This window comes from Erinaceus europaeus, chromosome 3 (assembly GCF_950295315.1).
Source record: "Erinaceus europaeus chromosome 3, mEriEur2.1, whole genome shotgun sequence".
Taxonomy (NCBI): Eukaryota; Metazoa; Chordata; class Mammalia; order Eulipotyphla; family Erinaceidae; genus Erinaceus; species Erinaceus europaeus.
In genome coordinates, this window is record NC_080164.1 from 43,479,714 (window position 1) to 43,501,671 (window position 21,958).

At 51.1% G+C, this 21,958-nt stretch overlaps 1 protein-coding gene across 1 annotated transcript; it reads right to left on the bottom strand.

Moving 5' to 3' along the window:
- Positions 1 to 1,597: 1,597 nt before the first annotated feature.
- EMX1 (empty spiracles homeobox 1) lies at positions 1,598 to 19,264 on the bottom strand. Its single transcript, XM_007523679.3, has 3 exons — positions 18,380 to 19,264; positions 12,339 to 12,523; positions 1,598 to 2,152 (listed from the first exon to the last, which is right to left on the bottom strand). The coding sequence occupies exons 1-3, from the start codon at positions 18,894 to 18,896 to the stop codon at positions 1,985 to 1,987; spliced, it is 870 nt and encodes a 289-aa protein (XP_007523741.1). The 5' UTR covers positions 18,897 to 19,264; the 3' UTR covers positions 1,598 to 1,984.
- Between the last annotated feature and the right edge of the window lie 2,694 nt (positions 19,265 to 21,958).

Genomic DNA, 21,958 nt, shown 5'->3' on the forward strand with positions numbered 1-21,958 from the left:
AGGTATGTGGGATCCCTACATATACCTGAGGCAACAAGGCTGGGCCTGTGACATCTTTCCAGTGACCTCACCACTGATCAATCCCCCACGACATCCCAGGTGCCAAGAAAAGCACAGTTAGATAAAGGCACAGCACAGGGGAAACCCATGGCTCATCAGAGGCAAGGATGACAAAGCTAGACAGAAGCAGAGGACATCAGGAGTGTGGCCAGTGGTGGGAAGGAAGTGGAAACAGAGTCAGGGGACTTAGAAAGGGGATAACACGGACACAATTGGGCTCAAGGAGAAGGACCTGAGATGTCACAGGGAGAGTCTACTTTGAAGGGAGTTCACCCTTGAACAACCACACAAACTTCATTATGTCTATGACTCCCTCCTCCTCCCCCAACCACCCCCAGGAGTCCTATCCACCATTTCCTGAGGTAGATGTAATCTTGGTCCTTTGCTTCATCCTGGAGAACAGGTGCAGAGTTGAGTCAGCTGCGAACATCTTGGGTGTGAGGGGCTGAAGGGCCTGGAGAGGAGTCCATAGCTGATTTGGTGGGTCTGCCGCTCAGCAGAGGTCAGCTGAAGGTGTGGACTGACTGGGGAGCCACAGAGAAGTTGCGGAAATGAACATGAAGCCCTAGCAGAGGTTCCTAACATGAAGCTATAAGCAGAGCGGCCGAAGGAGCCAGAACTGACCCTCTGGTAGACAGAGATAATGAGGTATGGGTGACAGGGATGGAGAGGTGAGAGAAGTAATGTCAGAGGTACAGAAACGAAGGGGGATGGGGTGGAACAATCTAGTGGGGAAATGGCCAAGGGTGGGGTGAAACCAGGCAGGAGGCTATTGTTCAGCTACAAGGGGCTGGTGGTAGTCAGGCTTAGTGACTATCGTCAGCAGAAGTGGTAGGGGCAGGTCAAACAGGACTCGGGAGCACATGGGGGGTGGGGAAATGGGAGACATGGAACCTTGTAAGGGACATGGCAAGGGGAAGGCTGGCAGGAATACAGATTTTGCTTTTTTAAGATGCAGGGATGTTTGCCATTTGATAAGTGGGAAAGGCAAATGGACAAACTGAAAAGCAGACGAACCCAACAGCTTCATGGGCCTGGCCTTGTAGTTCTCTCCTTGGCTGGGAGGCCCTGAATCACAGGGGCCAGATGCAGGCTCAGCCTCTAGACCTGCCTCTGAAGCTTTCATCTACCCAGAAAGTTCTCAAGGGACAGGTGAGCATCCTGATGGGGACAGAACTTGGGTCAGAGACTGTTGACCTCTGTGAATGGTTCCCTCTTGACCCTATCCTCAATGTTCCCTTTTCCCTCTGGTTTCTCCTCAACTGGAGAGGCCACCAGAGTTCCTAATCACAGGGAAGTATGTGTGTCATCTCTCCCCTGACCACTTGGGCACAGTCTCTCCCTGTGTCTAGCCTCCTTGTCTCTCATTGTGGGGTTGGAGCTAGAGACCAAGGTCAACCACCAACAAAGGAAAGGAGTTAATGACTTGCATCTCCCAGGCCCTGAACAAGCTTGCTCCACAGTCCCCACTGGCCCTGGAGCTTAATCCACCACTCTGGGCTCATGAGCTCTGGGGTCAGAACTAGATGCCAGGTCATTTAGAGAGAGACTTTTATTGTTCCCATAGGGAAGGGAGACACAAAGGGATCACTAGGAACTACAGTGGGCACCTGGAAAATAAATTAAAACAGGAAGGCATCAAAACGAAAAAGAGATGAGAGGAAGAGAGCGGCTGCAGTGGCCGATGGCCTGTCCAGGCAGGCAGGTAGGCTCTCCGAGGAGAAGGTCGAGCAGTCCCAGGTCTCAGCCAGCCCATTTCTTGTCCATCTGTCAGCAGTGGCCCCAGGCTCCAAGCCCTGTGGGGCTGTGACTAGAGGTCTCCCCCACACCCGACAGGGTTGTGGCCAGAGTCCAGCTGGGCCCAGCCAGGGGCCTGGTCAGCGGTGAGCAGCACTCTGCCCTCATGGGTTCGTGGCTGCCTGCTCTAGTCATTGGAGGTGACATCGATGTCCTCCCCGTTGGCCTGCTTCGTGGCAATGCGCCACCGGTTGATGTGGTGGGAGCCCTTCTTCTTCTGCTCAGACTCAGGCCCCTCCTCCTCCAGCTTCTGCCGCTTGTACTTTGTCCTTCGGTTCTGGAACCACACCTTCACCTGGGCCAGGAAGGGAGGGACACAGGTGAGAAATACCCAGGAGGTCTGGAGCATGACCACAGGGGCCTCTGCATTCAGGTTGTGCTGGGAGCCAGGTGGGGAGACTGAGGCCAGGATCCTCTTCCCTGGCCAGTGACTACCAGCTAGGTCTGGAAACAGCTCTTTCAGATGCAAATAAGACAGGGCTGGAGAGGGATGGGCCTCTTGTCCTCCAAAGAGGGAAGGGAAGGGACATGGAACAGTGATGCTTCCTGTAGGCAGAGCAAAGCAGAGGTAACAAGCCCAAGCACTGGAGCCCCTGCAGACCTAAGTGTCTACTATTTTCTACAAATAATTTCTAAAATAAATAATAGTCACTCCTCCATAGGGCTAACGTGAAAGACAGATGAGAAACATGTAAAGTCATCAACCGGGACCTGATGAGCAACCTGAGACCCTGCCTCAGCCCCTGGGACCCTTGTGCTCTCGGCAGCACTGAAGCAGAGTGGACTTGGCTACATAACTGAGAGATGGCGTCTACACCGTGAGCCACTGGGCCAGCTAAGCAGCGTCTAGAATCACAGCCCACAGGTCATCTCAGTCAGTCTGCTCCCCTTACCTTAGCAATCTCAGGTGGAACTCCCCTATTCCACATCAGTCAGATCTGGGGCATGGGGAATAAGGAACACTGGTCTCTTAGGTGCCAGTCTGAAATCCATAAATCGGGCTTTACCTTCTTTGGAAAGGGGGTGTATGAGGCCCCTCCCAGGGCAGTACTTCTGACCCACAGTACTCCTGGCCCCTGCAGCCCAGCCAGACATGGGAACACATGACACAAGGAATGGTCAGGAGAAATCACAGGGAACAGAATTGGACTTCCCTCTAAACATATAGAGAATCCCTAACCTCTGAGTCAGGTAGTGAGAGCCCTGACAGCGGGAGAGTTCAAACAGACCAGACAACTATCCCAATGACATGTTTACCTCCTCCTGGAAGCCTCCTGAGATTTAGTGCCATCTCTGATCACCCCTTGCTTCTCCCTCCTCCTTTGGCATTTACTCACTGTGTAGGACACAGATCATGTGTGACATGGCACAGTGTCATCATGTCTCCCTAATTAGCCTCAGTGCTGGAGGACTAAGGAGAAGGACTTCAGCGATCAACTCCTCCTGACTCCTGTTCTTGCTTGGGCTTGCAAAACCAGGCCAGACCAGATCATCCTCAGCACCAGCAACATAGGCTAACTTCCTTCCCCTCTGTGGGCTTAATTTCCTCACCCATAGCAGAGACGCTTTCTGGGGTCCTAACAGTTCTGGGGTACGTCCTGGGCTTGAGGTCCAGAAGGCCACTGGAGATGGTGAGGCAGAAAGGGCAGGGTTACAAGGTGGGGAAACTTTCCTGGAAATTGCAGCATGCTTAAAAGACAACTGGGTGTTGCCAACAGTGGCGCAAGATCCATGGTGCCCAGATTAGGGGTGAGTGGTGAGTTGTGTGTGTGATATCATGGCAGGCACCTCTATTCTGGCAGCAACAGTGACTGCTGAGGGCAGATCGTTAAACCCTAGGCAGGACCAAGGCCAGTGCCCAGAAAGACTCTGCAGTCCACCACCTATTCCTGAGAATGGGTGAAAGGCGCAGGCCTACCCCACAGAGCCTGTCAGTGGCTGCCACGGCAGGTTTGGTATCTAGAACTAGGGTGCAGTTTCATGCCCTGGGTGCCCCACCCTCACATTCTCTCTGTTTGTTTCAGGAAATCCCATCAACCCAGAGCTGCCTCTGATGACACCCACTCCCCAGGGCTTCCATGACACCATTTGCCTAGCTTCTTGATTTGAAAGCACTAGGAGAAGGCTGCGGGCAGCCAGTGCTTGCTCAGTGTTAGAGCAGCTAGTCACGGACAGGAGGAGACGGTGGGTGCTGTGAAAGGAGGGCCATCTGCACTCATTTCCAGGACAGGGTTCAAATCCACTGCCTGTGTCAGTGATGGCAAATGCTCTAGACGCAGGACATCTGGAGTCCATGCCTGTCTTCCATTGCACCAGGGACTGGATGGGCCCAGGGTGGTTCTCAGCATGACCGTTTGGCAGCCAGCCTGGGCCTCTACCCACCCCACCCCACCCCCGCCTACTGTGGCTGCACCAGCCAGTGGGTGGGTGAGCTCACCCTGCCTCCTGTACAGGGCATGTGCACGACTCAAGGCTGGCTGCTATGCTGGGGAGGCATTGCGGAGAGCCCGAGAGGCTGGCAGAGGGTAGGGTGTGGCCAGCCTGGTGATGAGGTGAGCAGGAAGCATTGTGGACAGAGGGGCCCTTTCTGCCTCTCAGATGCACTCCCAAGTCCTGTCCAGGAGGGAGACTCTGACCACCACACTTGCTTCTAGCTAGCCCAATGTCCTTGCCCAGCTATACTGACTGACCCAAAGGTGGAGAGCTTCACTGTTGGAACTTCAGGCTCAAGAAATGTGTTGAGGCCAGAGGCAGCTGCCTGACAGACCCAAAGGAAGGGTAAGACTGAAAATTCCCTTCATGAAAGCAGCCAGAGTCAAGGAGGCAATATTCTGAAAACAGGGAGGGAAATTCTCTCTCCTCGGCATCCTGGCTATCTTCCGGAGAACAGCCTTGGGCTGAGTGTCCAGATGCTGTTTACAAAGACTGTTATAACAAGGGGGGGTGTGCTTATGACTTAGTAATATCAGTGAAACTGGTAGGATGCACAGTTTGGGCACAGTGTGATCATAACCACGGAAAAACAAATTTGATGCACGGAGGAAAAAAGACTAGAAGGAAGTGTACACAAAGTGTGGGTGGCTTTCCTTTCTGCATTTTTGAATTGTCTTCAGTGCATTACTGATAACAACTAATAGCTGTTTTCCACTTGGAAAGAGAAGAGGAACTGGGCTCTAAGTGTCAGAGGAGATGAGAGCGTCATCCCATGACCTCTCTAATCCAGCCAGGTGGTTGTGGTATCTTTCCATAACCTGTTTCCTAGAGGACAGGGGACCTAACAAAGTGTGGCTACCCACTCTGTGAAAGTTGCCCAGCTAGGCAGCCTTGGGAGACTGGGCTTATTGGGCCTTCCCCTTCCCAACAGCAGCACACTACTCACTACTCTCTAAAGGCACAGTCAGATATTTGTATATATATTTATCTTTTCCCTTTTTTTTTTAAGATTTTATTTATTTACTAATGAGAAAGATAGGAGGAGAGAGAGAAGGAACCAGACATCACTCTGGTACATGTGCTACTGGGGATTGAACCCTGAACCTCATACTTGAGAGTCCAGTGCTTTATCCACTGCACCACCTCCTGGACCACTCCTTTTCTCTTTCAGTCTTCCTTTGTTTCTTTTGTTTCTTTCTTATTATTTTTTTCCAGAGCACTGTTCAGCTCTGACTTATGGTGCTATCTATCCCACAGGCACAGTCAAGATGTTGACTGAAAGAACCTGTCACCCATATCTGAGCCTTCTGTGTATGGAGACAGATTCTTTTCAGTTTCCCAAGTCTCCACCTTAATGAAGATCACTAAGTTGTTCTGTTTTGTTTTGTTTTCAGATAAGTTAGATTCTCTGCTTTTATGTAGAATACTCTTGCTTAGCTTCCAAAATTCTGTCCAGATGTCCTAGACTGCACCTGCCCCACTGCCTGCCCATACTTCCTTAGAAGTTTACTGTCACTGTCACAGTGACCCCACAGAGTGTTAATTTGTTTCTTGGAACTTCTGTCTTCTCACAAGACTACAGGCACCTGAAGAACTAAAGTGGCATCATATATGCTTTTGGAGATGGCACAGCTCAGGTATGTTTAGCTGGGCAGAGGTGAGGTAAACCAGTTCTGTGCTTTAGGCAAGAGGTGCCTCAGCCAGACCTAGAAAACAAGTGAAAATCAGTAGCAGAGGGATTGAAGACTAATCAGGCAAGGGCTTGAGAAAAACACTAACTGCAAGAGAAATGGGATTCTTTTTTGGTTCAGTTTGGTGGATACTTCTACACAAGGGCCATTCTTTTTTTCTTTTTAAATATTTTTTTTTAGTATTTATTTATTTATTCCCCTTTTTTGCCCTTGTTGTTTTATTGTTGTAGTTATTGTTGTTGTTGTTGTTGATGCCATCCTTGTTAGATAGGACAGAGAGAAATGGAGAGAGGAGGGGAAGACAGAGAAGGGGAGAGAAGGACAGACACCTACAGACCTGCTTTACTGCTTGTGAAGCGACTCCCCTGCAGTTGGGGAGCCAGGGGACAAGGGCCATTCTTAATTCTCCACTGAACTAACCATTACTAAAAGGAAGCTGGAAGAGGAAGATTCATTGTTGAAGGTGGGGAAGACAAGAATCAACTTGAGTTAATGTTGGATGGAGAAGGTAGAAGCACTATAGGTAGAGGACTAAATACAAGATGATGTCAGTGTGTCTAGAGAACTGGTCAATATGTGCATCAGTGGATGATGGTTGCCTGTCTTTGTGCATGAGTGAGTGGACAAATGAACTAGCAAGCAAACTACAGCTCTAGCCAATGTTTCAAACTTGACTTATGAATAATTTGCTGTTTGAATGTGCTAGATTTTTGTCCTTTCTTTGCTTTTAGTCCCCAAAGTTAGCCCACTCCAAAAGAAATGCCTATGCTTCAGGGGCTGGGTGGTAGCGCACCTGGTTAAGCACACATGATGAGAAGCACAAGGACCGGTGTAAGGATCTGGGTTCTAGCCCCTGGCTCCCCACCTGAGGGGGGGGTCACTTCATGGGCGGTGAAGCAGGTCTGCAGGTGTCTATATTTCTCTTCCCCTCTCTGTCTTCCCCTCCTCTTGATTTCTCTCTGTCCTATCCAATAACAACAAAGCAATAACAACAGTAACAATAATAACAACAACAAAGGCAACAAAAATGGGGGAAAATGACCTCCAGGAGCAGTGGATTTGTCGTTCAGGCACTGAATCCCAGTGATAACCCCGGAGGCAAAAAGAAAAAAAGAAATGTCTGTGCCTCCAGGCTCCTATATACTTTTGGATAAAGACCTGTACACACCTCAAGAAATTCAAATACCTCTAGGAAAGGATATTTAAATCCTTAAACTGGATACAAGTTCCCCCTTAAGCCCTAAAATTATCTCTTTGGCTTATCATTTTCAGACACAAAGTCCTCAGAGTAGAGGGCATGGATAGAGCTAACAACATCCCCTAGTTTGCTCTCTGTCACATCTTTTTTCCTGGGGATCCACTTCTATCATATGATCATGGGAGTTGCTCCCAACATCAGGGTCAAACCCAGTACCATGCTAAGCTCAACCCTCATCCCACCAAACTGATGTCACTTCTGACCAACCCCCAATCATAGCTTCTTAAAAATGTTTTAATTTTTCTATTCATAGTACTACTCAGCTCTGGTTTACGGTTGTGCCAAGGATTGAACCTAGGACCTCAGAACTTCAGGCACAACATCTTTTGCATAACCCCTATGCCATCTTCCCGACCCTACAGTTCTTATTCTTTTCAAGGCTTGTCTCCTCTCTCAGCCAGTCTGGATATTTGTTCTCAGCCTCAGGGAGACATCACATGATCTTCCTGCATCCTCAGGACCATATTTTCAGAAAACCACTCCACTCTCCCTGATCTCCTCTGTCCCATCGGCTCCCATGGATGCTTAGAACTTCATAGGTGCAGTGTTTGGAGAAATATAAAGACAGAGAAAGGATGAGTCCTGCTCAGAACACCCAGTGAACTCATAACAACGGTCTCTGGATCCTTCCCTAACATTCAAACCACTTGATCTCCTTTCATCTATTTCCCCAAACAGCAGAACATGCATTTCAAATCAGGAAACGGGCCCTAGAAGTCTCCTTTCCATGGGGGCAGGCAGTTGAGGAGACACACAAAGGCAGGCGACCACACATTGCTGTCTTCTAAGACCTCCCCGTTGCTTTTAGACTCCAAGATGCTTGCCAGCTTGCCAGCTCCTCTGTTTGTTTCCCACAACCTCGAATCTTACACATCCCTGGGAACCTTCTAGGTCTGACACTTCCTGTCAGGTCTGACCTGCAGTTCCTCAGCCCACAGCTGTTCACTTCAAGGAGGTTCTAGGCACTCAACCTGTGCATGGCGAACATAACCTACTTCGCACTGAGGCCTCACTACTACACCCACTTCACTTACAGCTCAGTTAAACTCAAAGTCAGGGAAAGTCCAGAAACCACATTGAACTGTTCAGAACAAGAGGGGCAGCTGGAAGCACTGACCAATGGGTCAGCCTGAAGAAAGCAAATGTTTTATCTCACTCCTCTAGAATCTACAGGCACACACAGAAGCACACAAATTACATTCCATACCATATGACTGCCTCCTGGCCTCCTATGCATGTAGATGATATCACCTGTGGATAGTATTCACTTTAAGCACATATGTGTCCTGCATTGAGGACAGACACGTTCTTCACACCCGGTATACACACATACATACTCTCTACTTATATTCACAACTCACATCTAACACAGGCCCAGGTCTGCCTTCATCAGCAACCAGAACTGAACACCAGCAAACTGGCCAGCCTCTAGGGCTGTAGCACAGTAACGAGGCACAAGTAATTAATGAATTAATGCTAGATGGGAGAAGGAGCCCTTGTTCAGGGCGCTTCCTTCTACCTCCCAGTGGACCAAGGTAATTCCAGCATAAACACCCCACTTCCAACCTGCCATGAGGCACTTCCACAGCAAAGCAGCTCAGACTGCTCACCCTGCCACACTCCATGCTAAAGTCTTAGGTGCGCAGAGACCCCCAACACTCTGACTAACATCCTCATAATAATCGGTTTAACCCTCCAAGAAGATACCAGAGACCTGATGGATAAAATACATTCATATAGCATAGAAGTGGGGATTATACTGCCTACAGGCCATACATGGCCTATGAAATTGGTTTGTCTGGTCCTACCAAGAGAGTCACAGGTGGGACATTCAATAAATTTAGGAGCTTTTTTCATAGCAACAGTAAGTGCTGATTTTTAAGTTAATAATTTTGTATCATCCTCGAATGATGTTATAAGTATTCAAATGGTCCTTGAAGGGAAAAAAAAAATTCCCCAGCCCTAATCTAAAGCAATTAGCAGCTATGAACATTTAAGGAAAAGACAGAAGGAAGGCAGAGAGGGAGAAGCAGCATCAGGGGGAAGTGGCTGATAAAGTGGACCTGTGGGTATTCCCATCTTGTTTATGGAGCATCTGTTCTTTGTTGGCCACTGAACTGGGTCCTGGGATACAGCAAGAAATAGAACGGCTTGGTCTCTGCCTCCTAGAACTGAGATGATCTGGCCTGTTTTTTTTTTCATCAAAATCATCCCCAGAATTGTTTTGTGTTTTTTCCATATAAACTTTCCCTGGGTTCCATCCTGGAATTCCTATGAAAATTGTCTGAGTGGGGTCCAGGAATCTGTATTTTAAGATTTCTTTGCAATGGATGCAGCCGGTCTATAGAGTGACATTTGGAAATGGCACAGATAATTAAACAACAGTAAAGTCCTATGCATATTATGACATGTGGGAGATATACTGTGAGCTCTGAGAACTTGGAGGAGGGATTATATAGAAATGCAGAGAAGTAGAATATAGATGAGCCAGAAGCTTAGGCTGGAAAGAACCATGGAGTTGATTTCATTAATTTTACAAATACAGTAAATGAGACTGAGGGAAAAAAAAAAAAAACTAATGAGATGATAGGTAATCATTGACAGATGTATAATTTACTGTAAGTTCTTAATAGATGTATAGAGCTGTTTGAGATAGATGGAGATACATCTAAAATGAAGCAGAACAGAGGACAAAGAGATAGAGGGTTGTGTAGCTGGGTTATTGTTGGGAAGAAGAAATAATTAATCAAAACTAGAAACTATAAAACAAGCAGCTTTGAGGAGGTGGTTTAATGAGAGCAGACAGAAGTACCTGGCTAGATGTAAAAAAAAGTCATCAGTGAGAGCTCTGAAAGACTCATAAAGATAATGCCAGTAGAATTAGACAGCAGACAGATAGATGACAGTGACAGACGCTTAACAGGTAGCTGGAAGATGAATAGGAAAGGTAAGCTTGGCTGGCAAACACTCAGAGTTGAATAAAAACTTAGTTGCTTATCTACTCCAGGCCCATCATTACTTAGTTACACAAGTTATGAGAGGTATAGAAAGATAGCTGTAATAATGAAGAAGAATGGACATGGCAGAAAGAAGCCTGGGTTTGAACTTTACTGTAACACTAACAACACTATAACTTTAAGTGAGGGTAAGATATTAAAATTGCTTCTACCTGTCTGGGGGTTCCCTGCTCAGTCTATCTCTTTACCTCACAACCCTGACCTGGACAGACAGGCCTCTACAGGGTTCTAGCCTCCTAGAGTTCTGTTCTTATTGTTGCTTTGTTCTATATGCTAAAACCAGCTCATTTGCAGGTGGAACATAACTACCTATTAGTTTTGACATTATCTTCTTCTATTCCACTCTATATTGCTCTGCTTTTCTTTGAAATATGTTTGACATATAATTAGGAGCAAATATTGACAGGCAGGTTTGATTTGCAAAAAAGTTAATTTAAATCACTCCCAATGAGCTAAAAATAAAGAAAAACCCTGAAAATTAAAAAAATAATAATATTGTTTCAACAAGTGTTAATCCGTGGGTGTTGGGATAATAGCCTATTTTTGTTTTCTTACACTTCTGCAGTGAAAATTTAATATCCATTCCTTTTTAAATGAAATTAACTATAAACACCACCCTTAAGCCAACACCTTGTTTTAGACAATTTCACGACAGTTGGTGGTATTGTTTTATTAATTTTAAAAAACATATTCAAAAATGTTTTTAATATTAACTCTGTTGTTTTGTAAGCTTTATGTTGGCAGTTAGAAAGAGCCCAACTAATCTGAAAAAGCGAGGTCCTGCTTGCAGTAGAGACAGAAGCGAAGCCTTGATTAAATGAGACATCAAACAGATACCAAGGCAATATGAGAGGGAAAGAGGAGAGAGTGAGGCTGGTGCTGTGAGCTGGGGATGTGGAAGTGAGGTATGGGGCTTCCCCACTAAGCCATCTTACCACCCTCTCTGCTATTCAAGAGATCCCAAACTGTCCCAAAATAGCTGGGTGATCTCTCAACCTCCGGGGTTGTGGTGGAGGCTGATTGGAGTAGGAGGGCCAGGGAACAGAGGGGTAAGTGCAGGCAGAGCCGGAGCTGATGGGACTGGCTATCCCACCTCTAATGTGCAAATCTGCAGGCTGTCTGGGCCAGAATGGAGTAAGGACCTGAAATCCACCTCCAGGGTAGCTAGCAGCTAACTCCTCCAGCTCAATACACTCCAGGCTGACCATGAGCCTAGAAGGTGCTTCCCGGAAGCATTTATTTATGGCAAAATTTTTCCTTACAACAAATCCAAATTTGCCTCCCTATAACTCACATTGATTCCTTTAATATTTGCCTCTAGTATCAGTTACAAGAATATTACATAGTCTGTAATCCCAAGCAGCTCAAACCCCTCCAACACACTGAACTTTATCCCCTAGTGGCCCTTGGAGTGATTGAAAATAGTCACCGATCACCCAGCATTTACTTTCTCGCCATTTCCAGGACCCTCTGATATCCCCACGCACACATCACTGGTTTCCAGAGCACTACCAGCACAAAGATCAGCGCCACTCTTAAACCCCAAACCCGGCAGGCTAATCCCCTCTGCTTCTGCTATTTCTGACACGTGGACTTTCTCCACACACCATCGTTGCTGCCCAGCAGCGAGACTACACCCAACAAAGCAAGTGAAGGAAAGGCCTGGACATCCCCCCAAATTGTGATCACACCAGAACAGTTTCCGGAGATGGGTCAGGCCAGGCTCTTGCGTGCACTAGTGCTGCCGGGAGCGGCTGTGGCTGCCGCTCTGAGGCCGGAGGCCGCCGCAGCCTCCATCAAGAAGACAGACACACCTGCTGTGATTAGGAAGCAGGCTTGTGATTAGGGAGTGAGTTTGGTCCCATGCTCCTGGTGTGTCTTTAGTGCTTTACAAAAGCCCTGTGGACTCTGAAGTTAAACACAGTTGGAGGAAAGGATTTAAGGAGAGCGCAGCAGGGTGACTTTTGGAACTGCTCTGGAGAAAGCTGGGGAAGTTGGGGGCAAAGCTCCGGCGGCTCCCACACCCACTGGTCACCACCTCTCCCCGGGCTGTCACAGGCCAGGCGGGCGGCGGCTAATTACCTGTGTCTCCGAGAGGCTGAGGCTGCCGGCCAGCTGCTTCCGTTCGGCGCCCACCACGTAGTGGTTCTTCTCGAAGGCGCGCTCCAGGCGCAGCAGCTGCGAGGGCGAGAAGGCCGTGCGGATCCGCTTGGGCTTGCGCGCGAAGGGGCCGTGCAGGAGCAGTCCGTCCTGGGGCACGTCGCTGGCTGCGGCCGCGTCACCGACGGCAGCACACGCAGGTACAGACAGAGAGAAGGGCGCTGTGAGCTGCTGTCCGGCCTCCAGGCAGCTCAGGGAGCCGGCCAAGCTCAGCCCCCCCTCCCCCCCCACCAGCCCTGCTAGCACTGGCTATTCTTTCTAATCCTCAAAACCACCACTCCACTGCCTTCCCCTTCTCTCTAGAGGCTCTTCCCTTAGTCCCTTCTCTCCCCCCCCCCCCAATTCCCTATACTGGAAATGCTTGCTATCCCCTGGTAGGATCTCGGGATTGCAGTGAGCGGGGGAGATAGCATAATGGTCTCTTTGGGCCTGGAGGTGAGTCGGGGCTGGTGAGACATCACACGCCCAAATCCACAATGCCTGGAGCAACAGAAGTAGCCAAGGGGTCTCTCATTTCTCTTCTGTTTACCCTTTCCTAGTGGTGCCACCACCTCGCTTTGCCCACAACTATTTGCTTTTAATTAACTGGCCTGGTCATATCTGCCTCAAAGAAGATGAAGAGTAGAGCCAGGGTGGTGTGTCAGGAAGGTGATAAGAGGAACAGAGAGGCTATTAGGCATCCCCAAGGCAAAAGACTCAGGAACGAGAGAGAATCCAAGGAACTCCCCCTTCACACCTGCTAACCCAGCCTTGCTGCTAAATGCTTAGACTCCCAGCCTATAGAAACTACCTGCCAATAGACCTTACACACAGGAAAAACAACAACTACAAAAAAACAAAAACAAAAATACAGGCCAGTAGCTAACTCTGGAAATCTAAGATCAGGCTTTTTTTTTTTTCTTGCTTCTTCATCAGCTCTATTCCTCCTGAAGTCTTTAGGTAAAAAACAAAAACAAACAAACAAAAGAACCTCTTGCTGCTCTCTGGTTGGCAAAGGCCTTCTTGCATGATTTCTTCTGAGCTAAAGAAGCACATGTATAAATAGCTAGTTGTCATCTTACTCTCTAATATATATAGATATAGATATATTGGTTTCTGCATGGGTGTGTGTAAATATATACTTCAGCCTCCCTGCTGCATTTTTTCCCCATCTACCAAACAGAATTTCTAAAGAGTATAATTGTCCCTCGTCAAATTTTGGCCAACATGTGGGGGTCCAGCTCCTACATTCAGAAGATGCTGACATTGGACTATATGAGATTGGGATGTGGAGTCAAAAAGTACAAAAACCAATCAGACTTCTACTCATAGTCCCACTTTCAAGTGAGACCCTAACCACCACCACCAGGCCATCACACAATCTCTGGCTTGGCTACACATATTAATGGGATCAAAACAGAGCCTGACATCACCCATGTATTCTCATGCAATGGCATGTAACAATTCTCCTGACCAATCAGCCACACAAGAGCCCTGGATGGAATGTTTTGACAGTTAGTTGTTGAGACTGACTGATCCAATTAGGTTTTTCAGTAATGGCCACTGGATTGACTCAACTTGACCTGTTGTTTTGTTCTTAAGACAACTGGATAATTCTGATGAGGTCTCCCATTTTTCAAATTATTTTTAGGTGAAAGAAGGCCACAGTAATGGAGATGCTGTTGCTACAATGTTCCAGGTATGGTTCATGTCCCTCTGCTGGTGGAAACAGCCTGACATTACTTTCCCCAAGTCCCCTGGGATTTGGACACGTACATAAGCAGAGGCTTTCTGTAGAACAGAGTTGCCAAAGATTGTGGTGTTTATCCTAGGGGAAAAGAAAGCCTCCTGACAGGGAGATGTCACTAACTTCTAGTCAGCTGACTGTTTCCATTTCAAGTGGCTGGATCTATGCTGCTACAAAAGGGGGCATGGGGAAAGGACTGCATCACAGGAACACACCAGGCCCATCAAGATGATTCCAGGCCCAGAGGTCCTTCAAGTCCAATTGAAAGAAGAGAAGTTTAGATTGTGGTGGTGGAGGACAGAGGATTTAGAGAGAGGCATTCTGGTAAGGAAGGGTAAGAAAGAGAGGGGGGGAGAGAGAGAAGGAGAAAGAGAAAAAGGAGTTTGACCAGCTACAAATAAGGAATAAGGAGGATTAAGATCTCCAGTGTGCTGGGGCCAGCATGATAAGCCAGACGCAAATACTTCTTCTTGATACTAAAAGCAATTGGCTTTGAAAAGCCAAGATTGTTCTGAGCCCAGGTGAAGTCCCAACAGCAGTTTCCTCTGGACAGATGGGAAAAGAAGGGGGTGGGGAGAGAAGGAGGGGGAGAAAGAGAAAGAAAAGGAGGAGGAGAAAGCTACCCCAACTCATCCCAGCATTTACAAGGCTTAGTTAGCTTCAGCAGCTCTGACTGGCCCAGGCTGGTCCAAAGTGAGGTGGCAGCATAGAGAGGAGGGAGGATGGAATGCAGGTATAAAAAGTGTAAACAGCAGTGCAGCTGAGAAAGTAGGCCTGCAGTCCACTTCAGTGTGTGTGATCTCATGGCTGCTTTGTGTTTCTGGTGTCAGTCACTTGTGTAGTGGGCTTCTCTTAGTTTGTTTTTTATAAACTCTTAGTGGATGGTGGAAGCAACAAGTTTCTCTGTGCTTTTAATATACACATACCCCTTAGCCTTAAGATTGGCTACTTTAGAGGAAAGTTAGGTTGCTCTGGTCTGTCTCATTGTCCACTGTAGTGGCCTGTCTGGCAGGTAGTGCAGAAATACAGGTGTACTTCTGACCCCAACAACAGGGCTAGGGGGAAGGCAGCAAGAAAATTATTCTCAAGGTGCTGATAGATGATGACAGATTATTCTAATTCAAAAGTAAGCAGGTATTTTTTTTCCTGAAAAAAAAAAAACTTTGGCACAAAACAAATCATGATGAAAATGAGGTCAGTAGCTACATGTTTTTTGGAGGGGTGAGGGTGTTACTTTAAGTACCTGTGTGCTACATTCTGACTTATGGGGAGGAGACCTGAATCAAGGCTTAGGTTTCCCTCAACTGGACCACAAGAACAAAATAAGTCTGGGGCCCAGTGAGGTGTGGCCTTTACGGAAGTAGTAATTCCGGGCTGTTAGGCTAGGCTGTCAGTTTCAGACAAGGGCAGTTGGAAACATAGAAAGGGGCTGATATAGCCTTCCTTGAACAGCACCCATTTCCATTTTCTGACATCCTCACTCTGTTGGTCTCTTCAAGGCAATGGTTGGAAATAAGTAATTTAGGCAAGCAAGTGGGCCCTGAACCGCCTGGGCCTGAAGCAGCGATGATGGAGTCTGCAGAGACCAGTGGGGAACGAACGGCGGGGTGGAGGAGCCTGGGGCTAGGAGACGCAGAGGCCAGCCAGGAAGCGGAGATAACCCTGTTCCCCCCTCCTCCATCCGGAACAAAGGCGCCCTTTGAAGCACCGGCCCATTACCGTGGCCGGTCCCGGAGGGCTGGGTCTCCCCCGGTCCCCTCCCGATGCTGTTCCCCGGGCCTGGAAAGTTCCTGGGGGGGGGGGGGGGTCAGGGAAATAGCATTAAAGTAAGGCCAGCTCCATGTCTCCGCCGGCTCCTCCCTATTCGGGTCTCGAAAACCGACCCCCCACCCCAACGCCCGCTTTCCCGGGTTCTAGGGTGCGGGCGCCTGGCTCCCAGTCTCCCGCGCTCGCTCATCCTCTCTCACTGCCAGGCGCAGCCGGGAAGCGGCTCCCGAGCGCAGCCGGCTCAGCGCAGCTAGAGAGCTCAGCGCTCTGAGCGCACAGGCACGTTCCCTTTCGTTCTTGTAGGGTTTAGTTGCTTGCACTCAAACGGGGCTGAAATGAGCATCGCAGAGACCCGGTTCTCTAGAAAACGCGGCGCCGGAGGGCCTGGGCAGACTCGGCTTGCAGCAACGAGGCTCCGCAGGGTGCACTGGCTGCCCGGGCCAGGCGGGAGACTTCGGGACCAGTCGGGCGCAGCCGGCTCTGCGCAACCAGAAAGCGCAGTTTAGGGTTCCCAAAGTCTTCTAGGACCCAAGAGATCTCTGACTTTGAAATTTTAGCCACTCTTGGCTCCATCTCCGCGTCCAGATACGGTTTTTCAGAGGGGGAAAAAAATCCAACCGTTTCTGCAACTCTATAATGTGCTCACTCACTGGGTCTGATGGCTCAGCGAGCGGTTGCAATTTCAGAGAGGGGTTTTCGATAGATTTACTGATATCGCCTAACAAGGGAATGCGCAGAGCCGGAGCTGGGGTTCTAAGAGAGGTGACTCCAGCAGTGGCGCCCCGAGCCCGCGCGCTCCAGGGACCTGGCGGGAAAGGCGGCGCGGACGCCGTGGGGAAGCGGAATCCGAAACCCGGGCTGAAGAGCTGAGACCACACGGCTCAGCAGCGTTTCTCCCTTTATTCCGTGCCCCAGGCTCTCCACCAGCCTCCTAACTATAGGTTTCTCCGCCTCTCTGGTTTGAAAGTTCACCGCAGCCAGGATTTGTGACCCAGGCCTGGGATGGAAGCCATGGAAGATCAAAGTGGCTTGTTTATTTTTAAGTAAAACTTCCCATTACCACTAAACCTAGCTCCCCCCCCCTTTTAAAAAAATAGATAGTACTTACTGTTCAGAGTGGCTAACGTCATAAGACATTAAAAACATAATTTGGGTCAACCCTTGCAACCTTGGAGGAGACAAGCCTCTCCTCAGAAATTTTTTTGTTCAGATTATTACATCCTCTGATTTTGTGGGGTCTTCTAATTCAGTATCGACCAGCCAGGTGGGACTGAGAAATCTGATAAATTGACCTAGGAAGTGATTTTTCGACGAGCCACTTAAGCAACTATTATTGTCAGAACTTCAAGAAATAATTTGCTTCCAATTATCTAGTTATTTGCACTATCTACCCAGTTTGTTATGTGTAGACCTGGTTTACTGTCCAGTTCGCTCAGGACCCAAAGTTCTAGTCTGGTCCTTTTCATTAGTTTCACTAAAAGCCAGGCTACTTCGCTCTGAGTCAAAAACTTCACCAGGCTGAGCTCCATCTATATGTCTAGACTGACAAAATAAAAACGGAAACTAAGACAACTACTGCGCAAATTAAGCTGTTGGGGGTAGGGGGGATGAATTTACACATTCTGGGAAGAAAACGAACTCCATCAAATGCAACTCTCCTTTTGGGAGAGTGAGTGAGTGTGTGTGTGTGTGTGTGTGTGTGTGTGTGTGTGTGTGTGTGTGTGTGTGTGTGTGCTGCCAGTGGGGGATCTTCATTAGTAAACCTATTGACCGGTACTGAAGGGGGTTCGGACTGCCTACGACCTTAAAAGCCCTCTGCCCCCGCCCCCTGCCTTAGAGGGCTGCGCCAACCCCGGGGAAGAAGGCTACAGAAAAGGAAGCGGGTCAGCAAAGACAGCCCTTCCCCAACCTTGGTCCGAGAGGCGCGCGTGTGACTTAGCTAAGTCGGCCCAAGGCTGCTGAGAAACAAACACCCAAAACACTCTGCACTGAACATTAACTCTCCAGTTAGCTCTCCCCGTTGCCCCTTCTTCCCATAGTCCAGGGCAGGCGGCTGGACTTTCCCCGGTTCTCGAGGGCGGTTCCCTGGGATATGGTGGTGACGGTCCCAGGTCCAGCTCGGGCGGAGGGAAGGAGGCGGGCGCTGCGCTACGCTGAGCTAGGACCGGCTCTGGGGGGCTGGAAACGACACCGGCTGCGGGGAGGGTCGAGAGAGCCTTCAAGGATGCACCTGGACCTGCAGTGTTCCAGGGGAAAACTCGACCTGCCTTTCTAGTACTGACCCCCGCATGGCAGAGCGGCTGATGCATCCCGCACGGCTCTCAGGGGCTTGCGAATCAGCCTCAGTCGCCCCGCAGCCTTGTAAGCGCAACTTCTAAACAGCTCGGTGGGCCCGCAAGCGTCCACCCCCCGGGCCATCCCGGCGCGGGAGCGGGTTGCCTGCCAAGGAGGGGTCGGCGTGGGCACTCACCTTGGAAGCGGTGGCCGAAGAAGCGGTTCCGCAGGACCCAGGGGTAGAAGTGGAGAGGGTCTCGGTGCTGGGCGCCGAAGAAGGAGTGCGGGGGCTGCAGCGGGGAGGCGCCCAGCTGGTGCGCCGGGTGCACGGTCAGCGCGGGGTGATTCATGGCCTCGGGGAACACGAGCTCCGGCCCGCCGTAGAGCGAGCGGCCGGCGCCCGCGGCGGCAGCGGGGAAGCCGCTCACGAAGGCCGCCTCGGCCGCGCCGGGGTGCGGGTAATTGAGTGCCGTGGGCCGGAGCGGCTCCTCTGAGGCAGCCGGTGCCAGAGGGTGAGAACCCGAGCCCCCGCCGCCAGTGCCCGCGCCGGTGCCGCCGTCCTTGGCCACCAAGGACTCGATGGTGAAGCCGCGCTTGGCCGTGGGCTGGAACATGGTCGCGGCCGCCAGAGCCGAGCCTGGAAGCCGGGCTCTGGGGAGCGCTCCGCGTCCAGGCGCCGCCGCCGTGCGGGGTGTGCACCCAGCCAGGCACATGCACACACACCAGCACCCCTCACCTCCTCCGCCCGCCCGCGCTCAGCTGCTGCGGGCTAGCCGGGCGCTGAGCCGCCAGGGGCGTGAGAGCTAGCGAACACCCGGCCGGGCCACCGCGCACAGCTAAGGCGCGCGGGCCTCTGCGGCCGAGCCGGTGGCTTCCTGCGCGGGCACCGGCGCTGCTTCGAGCGAGGCGGCCCGCAGCCCCTATGGCCCGGAGGCTGAGCCCGGCTCCCTCCCTGCGGAGTCCAGCCTGGACCGACCCCCGCCCCGGGTCCTCCCCGCACTGCCCAGCCGGGCCTCGGCCGCCGCCGTGCGAGGCGCGAGTTAGCGGGCACCTGCCCCGCGCTCGCCCATTGGCCGCCGCTCACCTGCCCCAAGGTGGGGGGCGGGAGGGGCGGGGCGAGGGGCTGCGGGTGGGGACGCAGCCGACAGTCGGAGGCAAAAACCGGACTGGAGCCTGGGCGCGGCGAGCTGAGTCTTCTCCCACTTTGCCGCGGGGTTCTCCTCCCGCGTCCACCGCGGAGCAGAGTCTGGAAGCCACCGAGACCAGCTCTTCCCGCGAAGGATGGAGGACGGTGTCGTAGGGGCCCGGGGCTGGGGAGGAGCGCCAGCCCCATTCCCCGGGGAACTCCGCGGAGCCCTTTCTAATTCTGTCATTTTCAGGTCTCAGATAATTTGGAGGCTGGGTGTTTAGGGTCACACAAGTCCTCCCGGGGAGCAGCTCCCGTCTCTCTCCGCCTCTCGCGCCCCTTCGCTCACCCACCTGGCCTCTCTGGGGTCACGGTCTGGAGAAGTTCGTGAGGGTTGGTGATTCTGGGTGTTACAGGGGGGAAAGCCCCAGAAAGGGGTGGTTCAGTTCTCCCCCACAAGAGGCCAGGGCGGAGAAGGTGCGAGGGAAGCCTCCCCCATCCCCACAGCAGTCCCCCCCCCCCCCCCAGCCGACCCCGGCGGTCGTCCAGCCGCGGTTCGCGGGATTCAGAGGCAGCTCTGAGGCCCCGCTTTGGTCGCCAAAGGCCGGAGAGATTTTCTCCCTCGCCTTCGCCAGGTTCAGGTGCAAGCGGGTCGGGTCAGGCCAGGCCAGGAGCTCTGAGAAGCCCCCAAGAAGACACCTCCGTCATCCGAGGAAGGCAGCCTGGACCTCCCCCCGCGCCCACCTTCGACCCGCAGTCACGGAGCAGCGCGCAACTCGACTCCGGCCAGTTTCCATTTCGTGTATTAATTCCCGGGGGTGGGGTGGGTGGGAAGGCGGTTGGCGAGGAAACCAGAGCTCTGCAAACTTTTTCAGCCGGGTCTTGCAGGCTGGAGGTGGGGGGTTCTGTGGGGAGGTTGCAACCCGGGCACTGCAAGAAGGGGACCGTCGCGCTTCGGGCCTCCTCGCTGCTGCCCGCTAAGATCCCCGCCCGGCCTCCTGGCGCCTGGAGGCCGGAGAGTCAGAGGGTCGTGAGACTTTGCAGGGACTCCAGGCCGGGTCTTGAGAGTGTCCCGTCTAAGCCCGGGGAGCTCCGGTTCTGGAGAGCGCTCCTGGCGCCTCGGTCTCCACAAAGCGGGTTAAAGTCTATTTTCCACTCGACTGCACAGAAAAGCCCCAGCGCGCAGACGCTGTTCCGGCCCCCCTTGGGCAAGGTGCGGAGGGGGTGGCTGGGGGGTGGTGAGGCGACCGCACCCCTGCAGCCCTTTGCGGTCCAGAGCCACCCAGGGCCACGGATAGCAGAGGGAATTGTTACCGTATTAGTCTCACCCGCCAGTGCCTCTTTTCCAGGTCTCCCTATCTTTCCGATTCTCTGTGCTCTGGTTCTTTTCTCAACTCTTCTAAAATCTTACTCTGACTCTCTGTCTACCCCCCCCCCCCCAGCCTCGATCACACCTCCTGCTCCTCCCTTCCCCTTTTCTCTGTTTCTTCCCCATCCTCGTAGTTCTGGAAAGGGAGAAGATTCCGAGGAGACATGGTCCTATCACTAAGGGCTCAGGGATGCAGAACTGGGGAAAGGGACAGAACAAGGAAATCCCCATTCTGTTTGGTGGGAGCTGAGTGGGTTTTTGTCGGAGCAAAGTCTCCGCAGGGATGCGGGTTCTGTTGGGTAAGCAGTGCTGAGACACACCATGTGTTGGGGCTGGGATGGAGGGACCTGCAGCCAGATAAGTTTGAACCTGCCCCTAGGGCCTGGCATCCCTTGCCAGGAGATGAACCCCATCTTTCCAGCTGCACATCCCCACTTCGATCTCAGACATGGACTTCAGACTCAATAAACTGGGCTAGAGAAGCTTAGAATCTACCTGGGTCATTTCTAGCCTTGTACCTAACACTGACCACATCTATTTCCCTTCCTAGTTATATGTGTTATTCCCTATTAGTAGATCTTTACAATATATTCATCTCTCTCTCTGTCTCTGTCTCTCTGTCTCTCTGTCTCTCTGTCTCTCTCTCCCAGAGTGCTGCTCAACTCTGACTTATGGTGGTGTGGGGGGGATTGGACCTGGTGAGCCTGGGACCTTCCAGCCTCAGGCATGAGAGTCTCTTTGCATAACCATTATGCTATCTACCTCTGCCCCACGTGTGGTACTTTAAACATACTTAAATATTCAGCTGCCTGCCAGCCCAGTTTATAGAGGAAGAAGGTAAAACAGATAGTGACAAATTTGATCACTATCTGGGTTGAGCTGGAACAGTCCAGTGGTCCTGACCTGGTTCAGGTGCCACCCCATTCACCTCACTTTGGCCCCCAAGAGCTTTGTGACATTAGGGATGGGAAGCTGGGGTGTGCTGGATAATGGCAGTTCTATCTTTGCCAATCCTCACCCAATGCCCCTTTCTCTCAATTTCACCTGCTGTAGATCTCTACCTGCCCCTCACCCAGTTTTGGTTTTTTTCCCCCTCTTCTTCTTATAGTTAAAAGATGAATCTGACACCCTTAGGGAACCTCAGTTTCCTTTGCCTTCTGGATGTAGTATCATTGACAGTCCCTCCCCCAGTGTCCTCCTGTGTCTGTGCTCTGCCTAGTCTCTCTATTAAGTTTTCCAGCCCTTCTCAACACTGCCCCCCATAGCTGATGGTATGCATA